This window comes from Phoenix dactylifera, chromosome 4, assembly GCF_009389715.1.
Source record: "Phoenix dactylifera cultivar Barhee BC4 chromosome 4, palm_55x_up_171113_PBpolish2nd_filt_p, whole genome shotgun sequence".
Lineage (NCBI taxonomy): Eukaryota > Viridiplantae > Streptophyta > Magnoliopsida > Arecales > Arecaceae > Phoenix > Phoenix dactylifera.
The window spans coordinates 110,467-136,838 of record NC_052395.1 but is presented as its reverse complement, the minus strand read 5'-3'; the positions used below and the strand labels follow the sequence as shown (position 1 = coordinate 136,838).

Sequence of the window (26,372 nt, the reverse complement as noted above, 5' to 3'; positions counted from 1 at the left end):
TATGGAATATGTAGATTAAATATTTAATAAATCTATACTATATTAAAAAGAGCATTAGGGTCCTTTGGTTCTAGCAAATTTGCCTATAAAGAGAATATAAATGAGATGATATCTAAAACCATATTGTATGAATATAGTACGCATGGATAGTTTGAAAAATAAGATTATATGAATAGACTTTTTAGTAATAAAATTTTAAATTTTACATAGCGCTACTTCTCCCTCTTCAAATTTTATCTAGCAGACCAAATTCCTAATCCTCATGGTCGCTCTCATTTGACCATCCCCTTTTTCTCTAGCTTTCCATCTTCCAATGTTCATCCCCTCTCAATCTTTTTTTGTTTAAATCTAAAATGTTTCCCACTCTGCTATCTCTCACATAGGCATCCAATCATTCTCCTTTTATCAACCCAATCAATCTCTCTCCTTTTTCTCATACCAATGTCTCTCATCTTTCCATCCATGGGAGAACCAAGGTACTTGCTTTTTATAATTTCTTACATTTATCGATACTTTTACAAGTTTTTCTTTTCTATGTTATAAAACTTATTTTTTTAAAAAAAAAATCACATTCATATTTTTCAGTCTAACATGCATTTATTTTTCTTGCCTTTTTATCGTAGCATAAACCTATCATAAACCTTTTCTTGCATTTACTTTTTTTCTTTGAGAATTTTTTCTTGCATCCAATAATTAATCCGCTTCTCTTAAACCAAACTCAGCCATTAAGGGAAACGATGTGAAAGAAGCAAAACGCCAAACAGGTTGTATTCGGGAACGGGAAACGTGCGACGACCTTCTCGGTTGCTCGAGGTCTCCCAAGGCTGCAAGCAAACCGGGAAGGGTTCGTCCGTCGCCGCCTCAAGATCCCAGCGAGATTAAAGGGAAAGAAATTCTCATCTTTAGATATCCGAGGAGATTTTCTAGGATTCCGGATACTTAACGACTTGCCGAGGATCCCATGGGGGTCGAAAATAATTCGAAGAGGAGGCCATCAGCCCCTGCTGCGTCTCCTTGCGCTCAGCTTAGAAACGCCTACCACGACTGCTTCAACAGGTTCTCTATTCCTCTAAGTCTCTGATTTCTCTCCTTTATAGCATCCCATCACGCGAAAATTTTGTTCTGTAGTACGGTTTCTTTTTGCTTCTTTTCCCTGAAGAAAGATCGAATTTTTACGGGAAAAATGGTCAGGTGGTATTCCGAGAAGTTCTCAAAGGGTCACTGGGACAAAGACGAGTGCGTCTCAGAGTGGGATAAGTACAGAGCCTGCCTTGCTGTGAGTTCCCCTTTGTTATTGCATGATTTTTTGTCATTTTCTAGTCACACTTTTATTTACTTTGTCTTCTTGGTTAAAATGTATTTAATTGGCGTGCCTTTTCTGGTTCAAATGGAAGTATGGAGGTAAAATTGCATATCAAAGAGAAAAAAGGAAACCTTGTTACATATAGATGCGATATTTTGAGGTTGATTTGAGTTTCTGTTATATTAGGGTAAATGGAGTTAGAGTTCCATATGCACAGAAGACTATGCTAGATATGAGATAATGGAGTTGGTTACATGGCAAGCGAAAAGCAAGTTTTTTTATGCTTGTCGATCTTAGTTGCGGATACTGTAAAGAAATGGAATAATTGAAGTTGGGGATGCAATCTTCTAACTATTTTGAAATGAGTAGAAGTAGGAGGTCTGCATTGTGAAAAAGCTATAAACTTATGTGATTTAATCAAACATATTTTCTCTAATCGGCAAGGTGTCTTTAGGAAAAATAAATGAAGATTTGAGAAAGCATCAAAGGAGAAGTTGAGCAATAAAAGAAACAAAATTCCATCTCAAGCACCATTAATGGTACCGGCATATTATCTCTTACCATTAGGTTCATAAACTGGAAACTCACTCTCTTTAATGGTAAATGCATTGATCTATCATATGAAAATGTTATTGACTGGCGTGTGCATTTTGCTTCTTGATAAGGAAGATTTTTTTTCCTTCTCTTAGTGATTATTGGTTTTCAGGATTGAGCTTCTGATGTCTCAAACTCCATGTTCCAACTTTTTAATTTAAATTTCCACCATCACTCTTGGCAGCAACATTTGGAAGACAGGCATCTGAGGCGTATATTCTTGGAAGCAGAAGCCTCTGCATATTCTATTAAAGGTGATGCTGGCTCCTCGGTGGGTGCAGATGGTGCTTTTCGATAGTGATGGCTTTATACAGGAGGTGCTCTGTATCTAGTGGTTACAACAGAAATTCATAATTGTCACTAAAGTGATCTTCCTTATAAATCAGCATTGCCTTTGAAATTCTTTATTCAGGACTCTTGGTACATCTTTCATTAATATGACTGCAGGATTAACTGTGTACAATTTTTTCTGGTATTGTCGAGGATAATATTCTTTTGAACTAACTGTGGATTGCTAAGAGCAGTAGCATAAGTTTCCATGCATTGGAGATCCTCCAAGCTCTGAGCTAGTGCAATGCTTATCCAGACTCCCTTTGCATTAGTCAAATCTCCCTCGACACCCACATTTTTAGTCGTACAGTACAGTCCTTCCAGTGAGACAAACCATCATGTCTACCACAAATCATCCTTCTTACTATACAAACCATCCCTTCCACTAGAAACTAAGCCTAGCTTCTTATTTTACTTGAATTTTTACCCATACCATGCACTGAACTGAGAAGACATTTTAAACAATATTATCTCGGTTGCCTTAAGCTGTCGCGCAAATCCTTGTGTTGCTGCCTAACATATTTCTCCCTTATTTAATGTATTAAGTCCAAACTGCTGCCCATCACAATTTCTCGATTACCTTAAAACATTCCATGCTAACTTCCCTTGTTTTTAGACAATAGAGAAACCATGAATTTTGCACCATCGGTCATGCAATTCACCACCCAAGACAAGGATACCTTTGGCTACCTAAAGGAACATCATCAGGTCCATTGTGGCGACACCACTCCCCATAGCGGAGCATTTCGTTGGCCAGACCATTCAGGTTATTGTCTTCATTTTGCCTCTATCCCTAGAAAACTTCAGGCATTAACTTTTGTCCCCCTCACAACTTCATGATTTCAACCTAAAACCCCAGCTCCCCACACTCGTTGGTATCTTCATCTTGATCTCACCCAATTGGGCTTCTCCCAACCCTTAACAGAAAATATTTCATCATCTATTCTTCTAGGGCATGATGGGCTAGATGCAATTAGCTACATATCGGCCATTCTAAAGGTCCTGTCATCAGATCCTTGCTCGTCATTTCCATTTGTCCTGTGATGATTGCTTCATTGCTTATGCATGTTCTTCTCTCCACCTTGAATGATACACCTTGGACCTTGCTTCTCCTAGATCTTGTCCCCACAATCCGCTAGCTTCCTAATTGCCAGCAAGGTCTAGACCATTGACCTTACATTACAACGCCCATGTTACAGAAAAGCTGAATTCCATCCATGAATGGCATCTTTATCTTCTGGCATATTCTTTAAGTCCGAAGTGTGCTTCAATCTGCTAGCTTCTTTGGGGCCAAACTGCTTTCCATGTTTCATTAGGGGTCACACCTTCAACACCTGCTTAGGATTGTCCTTCATCATGATGGTTTAATGGTCTTCTCCTTATTGCTATACCTGGCACTTATTGCAGTCTTGCAATCTGTACAACATTTGCTTCTCAAGTTTCAGAGAACCAAATGTATAAAGCTCGTCCTTTCTTTATGAAAGTGTTTTTTTTTTTTAAAAAAAAACAATTTCTGTAACAATTCCTGTTTTGATTTACTAGTGCTATTGTGTTCTACTTCAAACATTATTTGTGATTGGGCTTCCTGCACCTTAGACATGGCAGTGATGCACATTTAGTTATCTATCTCCTGGGTCTTCCAATCCCATTATGTGGCCTCTAAAGTCAAGTACAGCTAAAATGAACAAGCATGCATTTTTAGATTGTCACGTTCATGGAGCCATTTCTTTTGAAACTCAAATTGCTTTTTGTCTATCAGAAAATATATCATTGTTGATCCAAATCTGCATGCACCAGTTGGTAATCTTGGACACGTACCACCCAGCCTCATGTGCTGTACTTCAGAAGCCCCTGTTTGCAGAAAGTGTCATGGAATACCATCCTGCCCTGCTTTGCCAGCACTTCCAGTGTCTTCATGAGATATATCCTGATGTTCTGAACATAATTCTGAATGACATTGATATCTGGTTGGTTATCCATCCAATTTGTGCATGGTTTAAAAGCCTAAGTGAACTACATTGTTAATGTTCTTCTTCTTCTTTGACCATTGATTAGTGAAACAAGTTAAATTGTTGGCATAATTGGTGGTTTTGTCAACCATGAACAATGATAAATTATAATTTTTTGCCCTAATGAAGAACATGATGCCCTTCATATTGATGTGCTTGCACCTATCTGTGATGCTTCCTACATGCCTCCCACAATTTCACAGTGATTTACAAGTGTAATGTTCGGAATTTCCTTTTCCTGGCAAATTTTTTTAAAACAAATAGAGGCACTTTTATATTTCTTATTAGTTAATAAGCAAGTTAATATTTTGTTGTTATCATGGCCACTTTTTTTGAAATGGTTGTGTTGGTCTGGCCCAGGTTTGTAGGCAATGCCACCATGTCATCTTGCAATCTTCTGCACGCGCCCAGATGTGCAGAATATAGAAGAGCTGGCTGTTTATGAGGAATAGCTGGGCAGAAATGTTTCACACAGCAACTTGATCTGAGTTGAAAAATAATGCATGTTTGAAATATATGAACAAAGAAATATAGAATGGGATAATGCAGATGCATGGTTCCTTTCAGTTGTGTTTATGACTGGACTCAACAGACTGAAATATTCAAGATTTTCGATTCTTTGATGCTTTTGAATTTTGAGAAACAAGAAGCAGTTGAGAGTGTTGGTTGCTGCAGCCTCATATCCATTCTTGATAGATGCTTTTCTTGACCGTTGGGAGTTGGGAGCTTGACATTTGCAAGCTGTTACTCTCATGTTTCCAAGTTCAGTATCTATTCTCTATATGCACTAATAGTTGTGATTTGATGCGCTCGACCATTGTGAATTTGTACCAAATGTGTCTATTCATTCATTTAGGGATTTGATGCAAGTCTTCGAAGGGACAATTATTGCATCTAAATAGACTCTTTCTCTCTCTCTCACGCGCGCGCGCACGCACATGCCCGCATGCACATACACGCATGCGTAGAGTTGTCTTTCAAATTTTGGTCTATTTATCATCAAAGTGTCTTCCCTCTTTTCAACTCAATCCAAGAGTAATTGCAGCTTGGATTGAAACAGTCTTGCAATGTCTTTGTGCATTTGCATCCTTTTGTATTTTACTGTCACAGAGAATTTTTTGCATGTAAGTCCTTACAATTTCTAGCATGCTTATACTTTGAAAATCACTCTCCGCATAATTATTTCCAATTTCATCCTGTTTTTTTATGGCAGTGTGAATAAACAGCCTAATTAAGTGCAAAATATCTATTATTGTTCCATATTAATACCTTTAAAAATTTTATGTAAAAATAAAGCTCTCTATAATACAAGTTAAGGGTTGGAAACCATTGATGTTGATACAAAACGGAAATAGGGTCATTTTATACTTAAAATGGCCGTTTACTGGCACCATCAGCCGCAAATCAACCAGAGAAAGTAGCATTGCAAAAACAAGATGAAATGATGGGCATACATGATAAATAATAATTTTTCAAAAAGATAAATATATAAAAGCCATGTTTGTAATATATATATATATATATATATATATATATATATATATATATATATATATATATATATATATATATATATATATATATGCAAAAATCTCTCTTACCGTCTTTATGAAAATCATTGTTATATAATAAGTCTTGAGCATGCAAACACACCTGACGGGGGGCAAAATGGATCGTCCTGCTCACAATAATAGGACCACCTAATTTCAGCCAAATAGACTCCAACACCGATTGAGCCGGACCTTAGTCCCGCTAAGAGCCAGTCCAACATCGGACTCTGCCAAAGGCTCACCGACCTCGGCCAAATCTCTCCGCTGCCATGACCTGCAACAACCTCCTCTGATGTTTATAATGACGTTCCGAGCCCAAGCTCGAAACGCCCTGCTAAGTTAACTGCGAGCCAAAGAGCTCCTTCGACCGTGGGACTATTTGCTGACGCACCCCGATCAAGCTCGGAGCGCCCTTTATATTCACCGACACGCCCCGACCGAGCTCGGAGCTCCCCCTTTATATCTGCCGACGCGCCCCAACCGAGCTCGGGGCACCCCTCTTTTATATTCGCCAATGCACCCCGATCGAGCTCGGGGCGCCCTCTTTTATATTCGCCGACGCGCCTCGATCGAGCTCGGGGCGCCCTTTATATTCGCCGACATGCCCCGACCCGAGCTCGGGGCGCTCTTAATATCCGACGATATGCCTCGGCCAAGTTCAAGGTGCCCCATCTAACAACGTGCCTCGACACTTAAGCTCGGGGCGCCCTACCGAGCAAACCTCGGAATCAGAGATGTTAGGCCGACCTCGCCTAAATGTATGGTGTGGCCTCTCATTGAGCTCGGCCTCGCCCACGGCCACATCCACGTGCATGCCCACGCCCACCTACGTAACCGTACATTGTAACTTCACCGCGCCATGCTTTGCTTACTGGCCAACGACAGCTAAGGATAATGCCATACTGCTCTGGCCATACCCCGTCACACTCATCAATGACTTACCATTCACAAGGATGGCCTACGTCGTGCGCCTCAAGCAAGCTCTAGCTGCGCGCCATTTGTCTAAAACCCACCTCCTTCCAGGATGAGGACGGGCTATACCTTCGCCACCTGGATACCTTTGCGGGGACTATAAATAGCCCCATCAGGTAACACTATGGGGACTTTTGGACCAACTAAGATCCACCCTAACTCGAGCATCAGAGAGCCCTCAACGGAATCACCGGTAAGGCTTTATGCAGGTACTCCGTCGCGTGGGAGGTGGCTCTCCTCTTTCTCCACTCCGACCGGCAGCTCCCTCGACTCCTTCGGCATGGTCACCCTTGGGCCAAATTTGAACCACAATATTTGGTGCTAGAGGAAGGGCCTGAGTCGTGATTGTCAGGATCAAGCGCTACCATTACACCAAAATCCGTAGGTGTTAGTGAAAACGTAATTTTATTTCCTTAAACTAGCGCAGGGGCCTATAGCACCACGAGTCGACTCCGACCAAGCCTCGTCCGACTCCGGACTCCGACAGGGCCTCGCCAGTGGGTTCAGGGACCCCCTAATGGTATAACCCACTCTACTCCTTCAGCGCATCCACGCTGGCAGGCGGCAGGACTGACTCGGCCCTTCAGGCCTCCGCCAATGTTGACTCGGCCCCTTAGGCCTCCGCCAACAATCCCCCCCAACGTGATGCTTGGGTTTCGAACTCGAGACCTATGGCTCTGGTACCAATTGTCAGGATCAAGCGCTACCATTACACTAAAATCCGCAGGTGTTAGTAAAGGCGCAACTTTATTTTCTTAAACTAACGCAGGGGCCCATAGCGCCACGAGTCGACTCCGACCAAGCCTCGCCCGACTCCGGACTCCGACAGGGCCTCGCCAGTGGGTTCAGGGACCCCCTAGTGGTATAACCCACTCTACTCCTTCAGCGCATCCATGTTGGCAGGCGGCAGGACTGACTCGGCCCTTCAGGCCTCCGCCAACGTTGACTCGGCCCCTCAGGCCTTCGCCAACAGTTCAGTTCCAATCCGGTTCTTCGATTAGAACCGAACCGTGGTCAGGTCTATGTCCCGGCCTCGGCAAGCTCTCTGCCAACTTGGTGGAGCTACATGGCAGCATGGAGGCTAAGCTAATACCTAAACTATGCAGTTCGAGTCTTACTAGCTAAGCCTAAAGTTTCGAGCAAAATGAGTTCAAACACCATGCTAGATTTCAAGATACAAAGTAGTGAAAAAAAGACCACTTCATTCATGTTGAAAGGCCAAGGGCCGAGTACAAAAATAGCCAAACCTAAGGTCGAGCTAAATACAAAAATGCCTAAGCAGCCTAATTAGCAAAGGCAAAGGAGAAAGAAAACTAGAAAAGAATTGTTAGCTTGAGCAGCTTCCAACCCGGCCGCAGCAATAACCTCTGCAGCATCCCGAACCATCACCTCGACGATGGGCTCGCACGACTCGACCAGCCCGCTCGCCCCGAACATCATCCACCCGGCGTCTGTGGGCATAGACGAAGCACATCCTGTAGTGGAAGCCCTTTGTGACGCCAGTGATGAGGTTCTTCGACCTCTCCTCAGAACGACCTCCATCCGACGCAACCACCTCATTGTGTCAAGACATTGGGGTCTTATTGCTGAAGACCATCCCGACAATTTCTCATAGCGAAGATGGCAACCAGGGAAGAAGATGAAAGTAAAAGAAATCGAGTGAAGGCTCTAAGATCCCCTCCAGGGTCTTATATAGCCTACCTCGACGACTCAGATTGGATAACCAAACACCCAAATAGCCGAATCTCACCACGTGGCATGTCCAAAGGCTCCCTTGATGGATCTTCCGAGATCATAACATTGAAGACCGAAATGGTTATAAGAGCTGCTTCGGAGAACGGGCCATTATTGACTGACTCCTCGCATTTTACCCAGCGATGCCTTAAGAAGGATCGAACACATAACATTTCAAAGAACTCCTGCGGCCGCTTCCGTTTCAACTAACGTGGCGGCCTGATCCCTTCAAGCTCGGCTTACAGTACTCGGCCTGAAGACGACCGTCCAGCTACTTCCTTTGCCCGAGCTAAAGAGGCGCCCTGATCTAAGTGGGGACGTCTCTATTCTCAAGCTTGTGCTTACCTTTGAGCTGAATTCTATTCTTGAGCTGGTGTTTACCCTCGAGCAGATTTCAATTCTCGAGCTGGTGCTTATCCTCGAGCGGACTTCTATTTTCGAACTGGTGCTTACCCTCGAGTGGATTTCTATCCTCGAGCTAGTCTCTACCCTCGAGCTGGTTTCTCATATTCTCCGATGCCGCTCCTCGAGCCGACCTCGAGGTGCCCTACGGTATCGAATAAAGAGCTACGAGCTCGTTCGACTGCAAGGTTACCTCTAAGTTGGAAGTGAACGCCGAGCACAGAGACTTGGCAAAAGCTTCACACAAGAGACCTACTATGTGAAGGCTAAGCCAGCACTTAAGTTATACAGCTTGGACTCTACTCAGTCGAACACAAGAGCCCAATATAAAGTACTAAGTGAGACGAGTTCAAATACTTCGTCGGACCTCAAAATGCAAAGCATCGGGAAAAATATACTTCATTGATATTAAAAGGGCTAAGGGCCGAGTACAAGAAAAACTGACCTTGAGGTCAGGTTGAATACAAAAGGCCCGAAAGGCCGACTTTACAAAAAGAAAAAAAATGAAGGCTGGCTTAGTCGACTTGGACGACCTCAGGAGCAGCTCCAATTTTGACACCAGCCTCGGAAACAACTTCTGATTCCGCCCTAGTGGTGACTTCGGAGATAATCTCCGGCCCAACTTCAGTAATGCCCTCTGCAGCACCCTCGTCCTCCACTTTGACAGCTTCACCCAGATTCGGCTTGAGGTTGCTGAGATCGACTCCAGGGCAAAGCCGTTGGACTTGACCACGACAGCTCTCGAAGCCCTGAATCATAGCACTGGTAGCTCCCTCCGCTAGCTCATCGAGGTATTCGTTGGATTAGTGAAAATTCTCGACGGCTTCCCAAGCTAACTCCCTCTGGAGCCTTTTGAGTCGCTCGGTCTTTAGTCTCAGGGCCCTGGCTTTGTCCTGCTGGCCGTTCAGTGCAGCTTTGAGCTCGGACGGCCTTCAGCGAACGAACAAGCCCAGGCATGCTCGACCTCCATATCCTGGATCCGGGCGAGTCTGCCCTTAATCAAAGCTTCAGCCGCCCGTACTTTCTTCCTTGTCCTTCGATACCGCTGCTAGGCAGCCGCCACCCTCTCCTCAGCCTCATGCTGCCGCTGCTCGACGGCCGCTGCCCTCTGCTTGGCCTCGTGCCGCTATTGCTCAGCAGCCATCGCCCGTTCCTCGGCCTCTTGTTGCCGCTGCGCGGCAATTATTGCTCGAGCCTCAGCCTCTTGTTTCCAAACCACGGCGTGCTCCATCCTCAACTGGAGTACCCTCATCTGCCCCCGGTAGCTAAACATGCCTGACACTAGCATGTCGACTACATGGAGGAACTGGCACAAAAGATAAAATATCAGCCGAGGTCGAGCACTTACAAAGAAAATGAATGAGAAGCAGGAGGGTTACATTACTCACCATGATGCTGGCTGAATAAGCATGACTGGCGAAGTCGTCAAGGTCCTCTTCCTCCATTAGAGCTCGATCGCGCGGAAGTATGACATGCGCACGAGCTTGCAAGCAATATCACTGAACTCAAGGGCCATGTTGTCCTCAAACACATGACATTGAGGCCAGAACCACCTCCTCCCGGGCTCGAAGGGAATGGAATCAACCCCAGCTGAGGAGGGGACCTCAGGAAGAGCCGAGGTCCCAGCCGAGGTCAGGACCTCAAGAGGAGTCGTGGCCCCAGTGGGAGTCGGGACCTTGGAAGAAGCTAGGATCTCAGGCCCGCTCTCCAGCTCGAGACCCGATTTGTGTAGCCGGGTAGCCTTGCAAGCTTCCCGGATTCAACTGACAGACACGGCTGCCACTTGTGTAGCTGGGTAGCCTTGCAGCCCTGCCGCCGATGGGGGTGCCTCGTCTTCCACTAAGGGGACCTGCTTAGACTCAGCCCAAGCGGGGTCGGCGGCCTCAATCTGAGCGAGCTTGCCCCGCTCGATCCCAAAGCTAGAGGCAGCTCTGGCCTTCTTCAGCTTTCGCTCGGACTGCGCTCCGTTCGAGGCAGCCACTCTCTTTCTGTACCTGGCCATCAACGTCTTGGCGCTGAAGATCATCCCTGTGATTTCTGGCAATAGAAGACTTTGTTAGGGTTCGGTATGGAAAAAAGGAAAAGAAAAGTAGCTGCGCCGCCCTTACCCTCGGGACGAGCCGAGCTCAGGCCGACGTTCAATAAGGCCTCCTCGCTGAGCAGGTCGGGAATCCATAGAGTTCCTCCTAGCTCAAGCAACTTGTCTAGAATGTCCTGCTCGAACTGTGATAACTAGGGGAGCTTGTTATTCACCGTAGCCCACAGGAAGCCCCAGGTCGGGTTAAATCCCCACGATCGCTCAGAGAAAACAAAAAAGAATTTATCCTTCCACCCATGAATGGAGGTAGGAATGCCCCGAAAGAGCTTGTGGCCTCCTCGAAAAGAGTACCACCATCTCTTGTCTGCGGGGTTGCCTTTTAATATAAAGAAACTCTGAAAGATGCTCATCAAGGGGGGCAGACTATGTGCAAGGCAAAGAGCAAGGAAGCCGATTATCATTCTCTATGAGTCAGAGCGAGCTGTGCGAGGACAAGACGGTAAACCGTCAAGAGTTCGTCCACAAACCCATGCAGAGGAAACCTCATCCCTGCTCGGAGTATTTCTATATACACTCCGATCCGACCTCTAGGCGGGTCGGCGGGTTGAGCCTCGGGCTCCGGAAGCTCGAGGATAACTCAAGAGAAAAGAAGAACCAAGCCCGAACTAGGCCCAGCTCCTCTACACTGATGCTCGAGCTAACCCCGTACGAACCTTGGTTCACCTCGAGCTCAGCCTCTTCCACACATGAAGAAGCCTGGGCTCGGGATGAACCTGTGCCGAACATCAAAGCTTTTGTGGGCGACCTCATTGCCTTGGTCACAAAATCAAAAAAGAGGGGAAAAAGACAAGAAGCTCTCCGAGCGACTGAAAAGGGATAGAACTTCTACCTGAGAGTTCGCCGAAGGAGATGACCAAGAGAAGAAGGATGATCACCGGGAATTGAGAGTAAGGATCGTCGCAAAGATCACCGGAAGCTCCAAAAATGCCCAAGGAGAAGCTCGAATACCACAGCAATGGCGGCTAGAAAAAGAAGAAGTAGGGGCGAGAGGGATCAAATAAGGACTCTAGGGTTCCTTCCAGGCCTTATATATCCCACTACAACGGCTCCAATCAGCTAACCTAAGCGATCAAGCGAGCCAAATCCTGTCGCATGGCGAGCCCAGAAGCGACCTCAGCAAATTTTCTCGGATCGCGGCACTAAAGGCCAACCATTATGGAAGGCGCTTCGGAGAACGGAACATTAATAATCTGCCCCTCGTGTTCCATCAGGCGAGACGCTTCGGAGGATGGGAATTAATGATTGGCCCCTTTTGCATTCCATCCAGCAACGCCTCGAAAGAAGCACGCACGTGGTCCATTAAAGAACTCCCACAGTTGTTTCTGCTTGGAGTGATGTGGCAACCTAAGCCACCCAAGCCCGGCTCAGGAAGACCGGCTCGAAGCCATCGGCCCCAACAATACACCAAGAGTCCCCTGCTTGGTGCGCGCATCCTCGTAAGTGCTTAGTCACGATGCAGGATGACCAACAATCCAACTACTTCTTTCGCCCGAGCTAAAGAGCAACTTGACCTCGAAAGTCGGAGGGCAAATGATGGGGGGCAAAATGGATCGTCCTACTCACAACAATAGGACTACCCAATTTCAGCCAAATAGACCCCAACACCGATTGAGCCAGACCTCAGTCCCGCTAAGAGCCAGTCCAATTTTGAACTCCGCTGAAGGCTCAACCGACCTCGGCTAGATCTCTCTGCTGCCACGACCTGCAGCAACCTCCTCTGATGTTTATAATGGCGTCCCGAGCCCAAGCAAGAAATGCCTTGCTAAGTCAACTGCGAGCCAAAGAGCTCCTTCGACCGCGGGACTATTCGTCGACGTACCCCAACCAAGCTCGGGGCGCCCCTTTATATTCGCTGACGCGCCCCGACTAAGCTCGGGGCGCCCCCTTTATATCCGCTAACGCACCCCTACCAAGCTCGGGGCGCCCCTTATATTCACTGACGTGCCCCGACCGAGCTCGGAGCGCCCTCCCTTTATATTTGCCGACATGCCCCGACCCGAGCTTGAAGCGCCCTTAGTATCTGACGATACGTCTCGCCCAAGTTCAAGGCACCCTATCTAACAATGCACCCCGACCCTTGAGCTCGGGGCGCCCTACTGAGCAAACCTTGAAATTAGGGATGCTAGGCCGACCTCGCCTAAATATATAGTGCGACCTCTCATCGAGCTCGGCCTCGCTCACAGTCGCATCCACGTACGTGCCCATGCCTACCTATGTGGCCGTACATTGCAACGCCACCACGCTATATTTTGCTTGCTGGCCAACGACAGCCAAGGACAACACCATGCTGCTTCGGCCATACCCCGTCACACTCATCCACGCCTTATTGTTCGCAAGGATGGCCTACATCGTGCGCCTCAAGCAAGCTTTAACTGAGCGCCATCTGTCTAAAACCCACCTCCTTCCATGATGAGGATGGGCCATACCTCCGTCACCTGGATACCTTTGCGAGGACTATAAATAGCCCTATCAGGTAACACTATGGGGACCTTTTGGACTAACTAAGATCCACCCTAACTTGAGCATCGGAGGGCCCTCACTGGAATCGTCGGTGAGGCTTTGTGCAGGTACTCCATCGCGCGGGAGGGGGCTCTCCTCTTTCTCCGCTCCGGCCGGCAGCTCCCTCGACTCCTCCGGCGTGGTCACCCTCAGGCCAAATTTGAACCACAACAACACCAATATAATGCCCACCTAAATACTAGTTCTCTTTCTCTCTCTTTCTTACTTGTACTTTATACTGTTTGCATAATCTAGCCATCCATGCATGCCACCAATCATAAACCCTAATTTCTATGGACTCCATTTAATCAAGTTTGTATCTCAGATACAATGTTAAGAAATAAGTAGTTGTGATTGATGGCGTGCACGGCAACTTGGTGCATGCAATGTACTTACGCACACGCATCTCAGGTCGGCGGCCCCGAAGAATAAAATTGTTTAACTTTACAACCAAAAATATGCTGATTACAATGTAGTCCAATGCACATGCAGGTCACACTTAATATTCTTTTAAATATTTTATTCCTCCGCTGTCCTTAGAGCTCATATTTTTAACGCTGGTAGACCAATCTAACAAAGAACTTTCTCTACCAACTATTACCAGGCCCACTGACCGAGAGTCATTTGGCATCGCCGGCGGGCCTTAAAGCTGTCCTCCAGTCAATTTCAGCACCTTGGTCCGAAAGAGACCGTCAACTTCCCACGGAGTTGCGAAAAGTATGAGCTCGCGCGTCCGCATTTGAAAATGATGGTGTTAATGAAGATCATAAAGAAGTCTGACCTTTTGTGTGTTAACCCAGGAACCGGGAATCTCAGTCATCGCACCCCAACGGAGGGGTTCGGTCAAGTTGGATCGCATGCAGTGCATGAACTCCCCAATTTATGTCTTCGGTCTTCCCCCCCATGACTTGGCCTCGAAGTTGATGAGCCATCACCTGCGGAGGACCCGTTAACGCAGATTTCGCGTCATGGCCTCAGGCTGCGTTGGAAGAACACGAATTGACCGTTCTGCACCAAAATGGCTTTCAGTTCACACCACTGCGTGGAAAACAGTAGGAAGAGTAAGGAGCAAAAATCATATGGGTGGGCACTTTAGAAAGAAATATAGGATGGGACTTTTTTTTTTTTTTTGCCATATTTTTTCTTATGCCTATCTTAAAAAAAATTCAGAAATTAAATAAAGATAAAAATTTTTCTGGAGTCCATGATAACTTTAAAAGACAAATAAAAAAAATTCATGCCCAAATAGAGACCGTGCGCAAAGAAAGACCGTCGCATTTTCTTTCTTCCTCGTTAAGTGATAAACACTCATTGGTTTTCTGATATATATCGTAAGCTTTTTTTGATACACAACTAATAGTAACCTAATATATATATCCAGATAAATCGGTATATAGTTTTCAGAATATGATGTTCACCCGTACATAATATATGACTTATCGATACACACCTAGCAATATAATCATCCAACATCCCAATACACATCTCTTGGTAAATCAATACACAGTCCACAATATGATGCTCATCAGTATACATTATAAGGTTAAGTACATATTTGTCGATTTTTCTGATATATACTATAAGCTTTTGTAATACACACCTAGTAGCAATCCGATACATATCTTCAAGTAATTGAATACATAGTTTCTAAAATATGATATTAATGGCTACACACTGCATGATCAGATGATACATATTTAGCAAAATAGTCATCTAATATTTCAATATACATCTTTAGATAAAACAATATACAGTTTTTATAAGAAAGAGAGAAAGAAACTCGGAAAGAAAAAAAAGCCCTCATAGATGAAAGAGACATGGCGAGAAAGAAAGAGGACGCGAATGATCTTTCTTCACAAATGGCCTCTTTTGGTGCATGCTTTTTTTTTTCATTTTTTTTTAGTTAGGAGATTGACGGTTTGGCTTTTCTTTTTAAAAAAAAATGTAATGCAAGAGAAAACGTGTCAAAAACAGAGCCCTTCCTTGTTTGCCCAATTAGAACCAAATGTTCCCACGGGGCCCCACAAAACACTGATGTGAAGGTCCCACAAGAGAAAAAACTGTGTCACCCTGGGAGCTTGTCAGAATAACATTCCTCGTTTGCCGCATTGAGAATCAAAGCATTTGCATAAGGCCATGAAACAACCGAAGAGAAGGCCAGAAAAACTGGTACCCTCAGAGCTTTTCATTGGTTCTCCAAATCTCACAAGGAACAGGCCTCCCTTCCAAAGTCAAAATCCAGGGGGAAGACTTGGGATTCTCTTGACCACGCTGGCCGGCTAACAATTATGTCTTTCATACATATCAGGAGTATTAAAGGTGGTGATACCAGAAGAAAATGGTGGCAGAATGCACAAAGTCTCTCAGGTCAACAGGTCTACCAAGTCGTCGCTAATGGGTCCTTGTCCGCTTGACTTGGGACAAGTTCGTCTGTTATCCCGAAGAGCAGCACGTGTCGTCAGCTTTGAAGTTTCCTTCCATCTCACTTGGAAGGTCTCCATGAAACCACGGCACTCCTCCGTTAGAATGGTCATGCCCGCTTCGCAAAATCTTCAAGTTACATCTTCCAGCAGAGGATCATACAGAGTTGGGATTTGCTGCCATGTCTTCCTACTCTTTGCCATCGTCAAATTCTTCGGAGAACAATTGGCCTGATGACATGCTGTTCGAGATCACCGACTACCTGGCCCTCAATGATCAGCTCGAGGACGACAAAGCACACCTGGTGCCGCCTCCCACTTGTCAGCAGAGTCCTTCCCCCCTGCAAGCAAATGGCGGTCATGATAACAAAACCTGCACCGGTGGCTGCAGCAAGCAAGTTTTCACTTCAAATAATTTTCATCACACATTTGAGCTGTGATTCTTCAAAATATTACCAGGAGATAATCATTTGTTTTTGGATGCTTTTGTGTGCATGTGTGAAGAAATAAGAATGTTGTGGAGGCTGCTTCGAAGGGGAGTACTACCAGAGTTGCATTCAAAACAAAATCAGAGCTTGAGATATTGGATGACGGATACAAGTGGAGGAAGTATGGAAAGAAGATGGTAAAGAACAGCCCAAATCCAAGGTAAAAATCTGCCCAAGAATACAGCACATACTTTAGAAGGAAAATAAGAAACAGAGAGAGCAATAGGTGAAAGATGTATAATACAGAAAATACTGGAAAACAATCGATAATAATATGCATGTCAATTCAGAAAAGCTTTAATATCATCTATACTCTTTCTCTTGTTTTGCACAGCAGCGACGGCCAAATGACATTATTGTTATTCACAGTGCTTTATAGATAAGTCTGAACTTGTAATTTAGAAACTAACAAAATGGTTGACACTTGACAGGAATTATTATCGCTGCTCAAGTGCAGGATGCAAAGTCAAGAAGAGAGTGGAGAGAGAGCGTGAAGACTCAAGCTATGTGTTAACCACCTATGAGGGTGTCCATAATCACCATGCTCCCTTACCTGTAACATCTCGACCTCAAGCACCTGATACACCTCAATTCCATGATTTCTCTTCATGATAAATATTTGTATTTTGTAATGACAATCAAGAGAGTGCTTTCACAAACTAAAGTTGGCTGATGGTCTGTCAAGGTACCAAACAGGGTTGGCGGCACTGTTTTGAACTGAGCGGTTCTAATCGTACCGAGACATCCCGGTCCGCAACGGAAACGAAATCGTCCCGGCAGCGGACCGGGATGGCTCCGGCAACGGAAACGAAATCGTCCCGGCAGCGGACCGGGACGGCTCCGGCAACGGAAACGAAATCCGTCGCCCAAGGAGGAGAAAGAGAAGAAAAGAGAGGACGAGGGAGGAAGAGGGAGAAGAAGGAAGAGAGAGGGAGGTGGAGGCCGGTCGGCGAACTGCACGGAGAAAGCTCCTTCGGGCTCCATGGTCGGGTCCCCTATTTCGTTCGAAACAGGAGTCCGGCCCATTTTTTATTTTTGTGACTTTTAAGTGAAGTCGGCAAGAAGGGACTCAGTGGCAGAGCCCTCCTCCGCCGCCTCCGTGCCGGCCTCCGCCACCCTCCTCTCTCCCCCCCTTCTCTCTTTTTATCTCCCGTTCGCCCTCTCTCCCGCCTCCTCTACGGGGCCGGCACGAAACCGTACAGAGCGTACCGTTCCGTGCTGCCGGGCAATCGGTCCGGGCCCCAGTTCCAGCACTGGTACCAAGATGTATATTTTTACAACTTAACAGATGTCATTGCATAGCAGTCACACATTGGATCATTCTCTCATTTTTGATCCACTGCAAGATATGTTTAACTTCAATAATGAGAATAATAGAAAGGGCAGCGCACAGGCCATGAACTAAGGGAGACATTATGCTTTTTCTAGATATCAATTAAAGACAGGTACTGGAGGCTCATAGCCTACTAAGATGGTGTACTGCCTACGTACTTCACCAATCAAAAGAACTGAGAGTTTTCAACTAAAATGTACATTTAGGTATATGATAGTCATTTTTGCATCAAGTGCTGTTGCTTCAACATTATTTTAAATCCTAGTGTGCACCTCTTCAAAATGAAGACAGTATCTGATATTTTGGGGAATGGATATTGAAAAACATGGGGGCACGAGATTATGATTTTTGCATTGTGGGTTTTCAGGGCTGCGATGTCTATTGGAAATTGACTCGTTGATTATATAATGCTATGGAAATATTATTTAGTCATTTTGGAAGATACAGAATCACGCAAACATGGTGCACAACTAGCCAAATATTGCATGCACATGAAGACCAGTACACCCATTCTTGCACCTAGAGATGACTCAAAAGGAACCAACAAAATATTGCATGCACATGCAGATTAGGAAACCCATTATTGTGTCAAGACATAACCCAAAAGAAGTATGTCAAAACCGTACACATTACAGCAACCCTGCTCTGTTGAAAGCCTGGATGTAATGTAAGTCGCATGCGCGCGGGCCAGAGAGAGTCAAGGATGTCGAAAGCTGCTTCCTGATTTCAGAGTCCACACTCCACACCTAGTAATGTCCTCAAACCAAAAACTGTAATCATGCAAAAGATTTCGATGCTAAATCATAACAATAAATTAATATAATTATAAGCTGATTTGCTCTTGTTTTCCTCTTCAACAATCTCTGCCAATTAATCATTCCATATCTGATATATCAACAAGGTTCATGTAGGACTATCTTACAGTAGGAGGTGACAAGTATGCTAGCATCAATAGCTGTATTCCCTTCCATTGCCATTTCTAGTTGCCCATAGAATCTCGCTTTGTATGTGATCATCTATCATCTTGTTGCCAAATATAAATGGAATGAGCAAAAGGATACCCTTTCAATTTCCTTATGGAGTAGTAGATCAATAGCAATCGCTAGAAGCAGGATTGAGCTGAACTAAATGTTTTCTACAAACTGGCCCAAGTATGACTTCCTGTTTCAGGTCCACAAGCAGCTTTTTTGTTTACCATTTGAAACCTAAGTGTAACATCCTCACAATCGAACAGAGTACCAAACCATGCAAACAGAGTTCTGTATGAGTAGTGCTGATTAAAGGGTAGGATCTTGGGAATGGGTCACACATAAACTTCAATTAGGATAATTCTTATGTTAAAGATGAAGCTTTGCAATAAAAGAACCACAAAGAACTTCAATGAAAAAGATAAAAGAAAAAACAAGATACATTTTCTTATCTACTTATCTCTCTTCCTTTTTTTTCTTCTTTTTTTTTCTCTTTTATTTTCTTTAAAGAAAGATTCTATCAGCAAAAGTCAATTGAAGGGAAGAAAAAATAGAATCAGCAAAAATTGTAGACCTTTTCCAAGATGTCATTCTCAACTCTGGTACAACCCCCCCACCCTCCTTTGCACATTATCATAAACTCCCAAACAGCATAGAGGTCATTAATTCAGAGATGATGTGCATGTGTTTTTTCCTCTCTCTTTTTGAGGGGGAAGGGGAGAGGGGTGTTGTTTCGATCGACAGGGAGGAATAAACTGGCAAGGATCTAATACACACTGTCCTACCTCCAAATACTTGAACCTAAAATCCTACCAAATGATCAGAAGCATCCAAAATTCTGCTAAGCAAGATAATAACATCCCACAGGGGTTTAGGAGCGACCAATTTCTACCCAAGTATATCTTTATGTCAAGATCTAGCAAAAGTAACTAGTTTGCACACTGTAAATTAACCAATGCCCATGTAGCTCAAGCAAGTTAATAGATCCATCCCTTTTAACCAGTATACATGGAATGAGAAGAGGTTCCCCTTTAACTATATTCAAATTCCTTCATCAAATATAGGATGACTTGGAGATAGAGCCATCAGAATTTACCTTGCAGTCTTGCACCAGCTGACTTCAAGTTTAGGCTTACACAACAGATCTCGTATAGCTACCCACTCTGATAAAATGGCTGCTGTAATTATTAGTAATTCTCGCATGATCATTGCTTTATTCGATTTTAGACCTTCAAGTCTGCATAGCAGCTTGGATATCTATCATAGTACTCCTAATCACTTGTATGTTAAAGGTTGATTCCTCAGAAGTTTAGAAACCCTGCCTCTTTAAGGGATACTACTGAACCCAATATACTACTTCGATCCTAGGCTTTATACAGATAAATTGAATTGAATAAAAATGTTTTTGCTACCAAATAAAATATGTAACGAATGAAGAAAGGATTCTTTATAAAATAATTGTCACAAGCCAGTAAGACTCAGGCAACAATATTTCCTATAAATAACAACAATGGATATGTCATAGTTATCTAGGCCTCTGACACAAGGAGAAACAAAGGAATATATGGCTTAAAAAATAAATTTATCCAACAGTGTTGAAGTAAATTCCTTAGAAAGAAGAAAGCCTCGAAGCAAAGAATATAATGGTTAAAATTATTGCCAAGTATCTGAATACTTTGTATAAATCTGCTTGTGAACATGTCAATGCAACCAAACTACATATCTTAGGGAAGCCACTAAACATGAATCCATCCAGTACAATGATATTGCTCTATGTCCTAGACTATTAATCAGTACAATACAGTTGCATAGATACATCTCAAGACATGTGGCAATTATTCGACACCCTTTTTCTAAAGCATTGGCAAGTTCTGCTTATCTTAATAACTTCACAATAATTGGTGGCCCAATAATTTCATGATGATTGGTGGTTGGCATTGTTAATGTGCCAAAATATTTCCATTTCTAATGACCTCTGTCAATTATGGTAGAGCATAAAAGTAAGAGGTTTCATAGCATATGACAGTTTGCTTGTGTCAAACCAGTAGTTCTAAAGTTTCCAGGTTAAAATTATCATTCACAAGACTTAGCAATGACTAGATGCTTTTTGTTACAAATAAAAATTGACAATGTAAGCACATTTGACTCAAAGAACATGACAAAACTGCTCTTGTTTTACAGGAATTAAAAGATTCGGTGCCTTAGTTTGTTAACATCTCTCTCTTTAGCTACAAATTAAACACTTAACAACCTGAGCACATGTGGAAAAGATGAGTTTAGTCTAGGAAAACCAGATGCTTAAAGACATGCATGATTCAAGGACAATATTGATGATTTTACATTACACACCAAGTAAACAAATGGTAATAACAATGATCAGAATACCTTGGTGGCACAAGATAAAAATTCAGATGTTCAGCTTCTTGGCATACCAGCTTTCTATACAAGCAAATGAAATTCAGAGGCATTCATTGAGTGACCCAGGCTCTAAATGAGTCAATATCATCTTATGATTCAATATTGTGCTGCCAGAAAAAGAAAATATGAGATGTCTTTACGCAATATCATGTTTTCAATAATCACCTAAAAATAAAGTAACAAAGCAAGCATGGAAGACATAAATTTAATCATTTTAAAGTACATGAAAACCTGTGAAATCACAAAGAGCTCTTACATGCCAGGGTTACTATCTGGGGGAAAAAATCACATATAAGCCATGGGAACAACATTTAATACACCTTTAGAACATGGTCTCCTCCTAAACTTATAAGATCATGTTACACTGACTGTTTGTGCTCGCCCTATCAGATTTTCAACAAACAAGAAAAGTTTTTACGATTGCTCGACAGTCCTTTTTTACAATTAAGAAAAAAATATTCTATCAGTTATACTAATGGTCAGAAAAAATTCCAGAAGGACTCATAAATATTCATGGTATTAGCCAAATTACTATTATTGATAAATTAATATTTTCAAGATATCTATTGGGGTTCCTTAGATTAATTGATTATCGCATAGCATGTATAGTGATTGAAGCTGAACAATCCCTAAATATTTCATTCTTGAAGCTAAAGAATCCTTATGATGAGGACCAATGAGAATCTGAAAAATTAATTCTCAGAATTATGATATTAAGCTTTAAGATCTTTCTAACTTCACAACACTTGACAGGAAGATGCTGCCGTTTGGAATTCAGGCGACTGATTATTATCCTTGAAACCAAGCGCAAAGATAACTACAGCTTTGTTGCAAAGCAGTGCAACTTAGATGTACTCAAAATGTAAGAAGAAGAAAGGAGCAAAGAGTAAAACCCTTCCCAAGAGGGCAAAGCAATAAAGCAATTAAATTAACAATAATATATACCAGAAAACTCAGCATAACAATAATGCATCTCTTACTTAACTCTACAGTCCAATATACACTCCTCATTTGAAATCCAAATCCGAAGAACTCCTAAGGACCGTTTGCGTTGCTCCTTTTCAGTTATCACCCAGCATCACCTTCAATTTCGTGTTTCCTGAACTCTCGAGTCATGAGTGGATAAACTTCTATGCTTCCAAATCTCCACCACATTTTCTGCAAACATTTTGATCTGGCCCAATGTTATAGCAAGCACAATCAGATCTAACCAAATGGAAGGCCCATGAAATTTGATGAATAGCACAACGGGAAGATCTTGAAGGACCAACAAAGCAAGTTCTGTCTGGATTACATTATCAAGCAAACTGGGAAGCACAGATATAGACATGGGATACGGTGAGACGATAGGATATGCCGATACAACAAATCTTAAAAAGTAGGATACGATATGACTAGGATATGCCAATGAATATACATACATTCAGTATATACATGTATAAACATCAACATACATATATATGTACATATGTATGCATGTAAAAAAAATCCAAAAAACATACTGAGCTATCAGAATAATGTAGTCCATACTTATATGGTAGCATCACCTTTTACAAGCTCATCATTTAGTCATCATTCAAATCTATAAAGACCCAAATCTATATTGCATATTCTAATACTAACTGTTGGGGAGGAAGCACTCATCCTTCGATCGTACTATTTTTTTTCCTGGATCCAAACTGCGGAAAGACGAATCGAGAAGAAGAAGTAGTAGAGAATAAAATCAAACAATCATAAAGACAGTAATTTTATGTAGTTCACTCCAATACGAGTTACGTCCACGGAGGCCACATACACAGATTCAATATATTCAGCAAGGGTTACAACGATCTCTCTTTTCCGTTGGAGATTTCACAACTAGGGCTTACAAGAAAGATCAAAACCTTCTAGGGTTTACAAGAGAGATAGAACACACATAAGATTCATAAAAGATCCCTATTTATATGTTTCCAACATATAAGGAAACTTCTCTACGAAACCCTAAGTCAAAAGCCCATTTTGCCCACCGTTTCAATCAATCCCGTGATCAGGAGTCGACTCGTGACTTTCAGAGGTCGACTCCTAATAAGTTCGAGTCGACTCGAAAATCCTCGGGTCGGCTCAAAAGATCGGCACCGAGAACTGGCACGCTTTGCCTTCCTAAGAGAGTCGATTCTTTCAGTCTTGGAGTCGACTCGAGCAGACCTCGAGTCGACTCCTGCAGGGCTTGACTCGACTCCTGCAAGCAACCCGAAAAATACTTCTCTGTCTTTATCTGCGGCACTTAGCGAGTCGACTCCCTTAGTCCAGGAGTCGACTCCAGGAACCAAGCTTGAGGACGACTCCTGTAGCCTCAGAACTTTGCAGCTCTCTGTTTCTCCCTGTGGCACATAGCAAGTCGACCCTCTCATCCCTAGGGTCGACTCAAGCTTCACATGAGTCGACTCCTAGATGCTAGGGGTCGACTCCATTCAGCTGGCATAGACTTTTTCAAGCAAACTTGAGCCGAAATTCAACTGCAGTCATTTCGAGCTTCGAGGCACCTTTTCTCAACAATCTCCCACTTGTCGAGAAACAAGCCTGAAGCAACCGTAACCCCATCAGCAACATAATCTCCAAGCATCCTCTATGTGTGTCAACTTCTATCTTCACTTCTAGCTGCGAAGACCAACAGAAGATGCACAGATGTGCAACTTCTCAAGAGTGACCACTTTTGTCAACATATCTGCTGGGTTGTCTATTGTATGTATCTTCTCTAGCCCGAAAAAATCTTCTTCGAGGAGTGACCGAATAAAGTGATATCTGATATCAATATGTAAAACCCATGAAACTGCAGCACTTCCCAGCATGAACACATACCCGGTAGTACTCTTTTTGCTATCCATGTCTCCAGCCATGTCAGAACCCACAAAACCATGTAAGCAAACATCAGAACCACCATAGTATAGTACTAAATCTCTGATATCTTTCAAATACCGCAATATCCACTTCACAGCTCTCCAATGCTCCTGGCATGGATCGCTCATGTATCTGCTCACTACTCCCACTACATGGGCAATATCCGGTCTCGTGCAAACTATGGCATACATAAGACTCTCGACCGCTGATGAGTAGGATACATTCTTCATCTCATTTCGATCATCCTGCGTAGTAGGACACTCCTGCTTGGATAACTTGAAGTGTGCGCCCAGCAGAGTACTCACAGCTTTAGCCCCGTCCATATTGAACCGCTTCAGCACCTTATCAATGGACTCTACCTGAGACAACTTCAACATTTTAAGTTTCCTGTCCCTATTGATACGCATCCAAAGGACTTTCTTGGCTTCACCCAAGTCCTTGAGAACTCCTGGGACAGTTGTTCCTTCAGTTTCACAATCTCTCCCATGTTGGCATTTGCCACCAACATATCATCTACATACAGAAGTAGAATGATATATGAGCTCTTCAATCCCTTGAAGTAGCACCTCTGAAAATCATTCTTCAGCATAAATTGATCAAACTTCAAGTACCACTGACGAAGTGCTTGTTTCAACCCGTACAGACTTTTCTGAAGTCGGCACACCCAATCTTTCTTTTTCTTCACTACATATCTTTCTGGCTGCTACATGTAGATTTTCTCTTCAAGCTACTCAAGATGTAAGTCTTTGGCTGCCACTATACTTAGCACCATCCGGATAGTAGACATCTTCACAATTGGAAAGAAGATCTCGTCAAAATCAATGCCCTCCTTCTGTTGAAAACTCTTGACAACAAGTCTCGCTTTGAACCTCTCAGAACCATCCGGTTCAAGGTTTAGTCTGTATACCCACTTGTTGTGCAAAGCTCTCTTCCCTTTCGGAAGTGGAACCAAATCTCACGTCTTGTTGGATGATAGAAAATCCATTTCATCATCCATGGCAAGCTTCCATTTGTCACTGGCTTCGACTTGCAAAGCCTCCTTGTAGCTTTCTGGCTCACCACCATCCGTAAGCAACAAGTACTGTAAGAGTCAGCATATCTAGACGAAGTTTTTCTATTTCTTTTACCCTTGCGCAAAACAATCAGAATATCAGCTGGCGGTTCTTCTTCTTGCTGTGCTTCTTCCACTGGCTCAGCAACTTCATCGTCTCGAAACACTGTTTGATCGTCCAGCTCTACATATTCTGACTTCATAGCTTTGGCACCTTGGCCTGTCTGTTGCCGCATGTCCTTGTACAGAACCTCTTTATTGAATATAATATTTCTGCTCCTGATAACTTTCTGATCTGTCGCATCCTAGAATCGGTATCCAAAGTCATCACCACCGTATCCAATGAATGTGCACTTCTTTGACTTTGTATCCAACTTGGTTCTATTGTCTGCAGTATCAAGCACGTAAGAGATGCAACCAAAAGTATGCAAGTGAGATAGTTTCACCTCTTTTCCAGACCATGCTTCCTCCGGCAGTCAAAGCTCCAATGCAACTGAAGCCCTCTGTTGATCAGATATACTGCTGTACTGACCGCAAAACTCTTCGGCAACCCCGTATGAAGCCTCATGCACCGTGCCCGCTCGTTGATGGTGCGATTCAAGCGTTCTGTAATACCATTTTGTTGTGGCGCTCCTGGAACCGTCTTCAGTCTTCGAATTCCAGCTAAGGCACAATAAACCTCAAACTCATCACTGCAGTATTCGCTTCCGTTGTCAGACTTAAGACACTTCAATCTCTGACCTATCTTATTCTCCACTAGAGCCTTCCACCTCTTGAACTTCTCAAATACATCAGATTTGTGCTTCAAGAAGTAGACCCATAGCTTTCGGATAGCATCATCGATAAACATAACATAGTACCCTGCTCCTCCATGAGAAGCCACTTGAGTTGGTCCCCACACATCAGTATGTACGAGTTCCAACTTAGAATTTTTCTTGGTACTACCTTCTTTTGAAAAACTGACCTTCTTCTGCTTCGACAGTACACAGTCTTCACAGAATTTCAAATCCACATATTTCAGGTCTCCCAGTTTTCCTTTGGACATCATCACCTTCATCCCTTTCTGACTCATGTGACCGAGTCTCATGTGCCATGTCCTTGCATCAACAGTAGGATTTGCAGCACTGACGGTGAAATCAGTATCAGCTGTCATGTATAGTGTTTCCGACCTTGCGCCTCGAGCAATCACTAAGGCTCCCTTAGTGATCTTCCAAGCATCATCATTGAAGGTGGTCACAAACCCCAAATCCGACAACTGACTTACTAAAATCAGATTTCGAGCCAATTTGGATACATGCCGCACATCTCTCAGAGTTAAAGTAATCC

At 43.5% G+C, this 26,372-nt stretch overlaps 1 protein-coding gene and 1 long non-coding RNA gene across 4 annotated transcripts; both read left to right on the top strand.

The window, feature by feature from the left end:
• Positions 1-728: 728 nt before the first annotated feature.
• Positions 729-5,039, top strand: LOC103724348 (uncharacterized protein At4g33100). 3 transcript variants are annotated; one of them, XM_039125237.1, is made up of 5 exons: positions 729-1,056; positions 1,192-1,276; positions 2,082-2,151; positions 4,025-4,194; positions 4,597-5,039. In XM_039125237.1, exons 1-4 carry the CDS (start codon positions 962-964, stop codon positions 4,144-4,146), a joined length of 372 nt encoding a protein of 123 aa, XP_038981165.1. In that variant the 5' UTR covers positions 729-961; the 3' UTR covers positions 4,147-4,194; positions 4,597-5,039. The 3 variants fall into 3 exon arrangements, with proteins under 3 accessions (XP_038981165.1, XP_026656312.1, XP_008813800.2); XM_008815578.3 differs by lacking the exon at positions 4,025-4,194 and having other exon boundaries at positions 732-1,056; XM_026800511.2 differs by lacking the exons at positions 2,082-2,151; positions 4,025-4,194 and having other exon boundaries at positions 731-1,056.
• Positions 5,040-16,190: 11,151 nt separating this feature from the next.
• Positions 16,191-20,266, top strand: LOC113461100. Its single transcript, XR_005511311.1, has 2 exons — positions 16,191-16,559; positions 16,831-20,266. It is a non-coding gene; the product is annotated as an uncharacterized LOC113461100 (long non-coding RNA).
• The last annotated feature ends 6,106 nt before the right edge of the window (positions 20,267-26,372 follow it).

What these genes read in the sequence shown, in the direction of transcription:
- LOC103724348 (XM_039125237.1), top strand. Translation starts at nt 962, where the DNA reads ATGGGGGTCGAAAATAATTCGAAGAGGAGGCCATCAGCCCCTGCTGCG. An exon ending in TACCACGACTGCTTCAACAG is followed by an intron (nt 1,057 to 1,191) that starts GTTCTCTATTCC and finishes AAAAATGGTCAG; the next exon opens with GTGGTATTCCGAGAAGTTCT. An exon ending in CTCTGCATATTCTATTAAAG is followed by an intron (nt 2,152 to 4,024) that starts GTGATGCTGGCT and finishes TGCATGCACCAG; the next exon opens with TTGGTAATCTTGGACACGTA.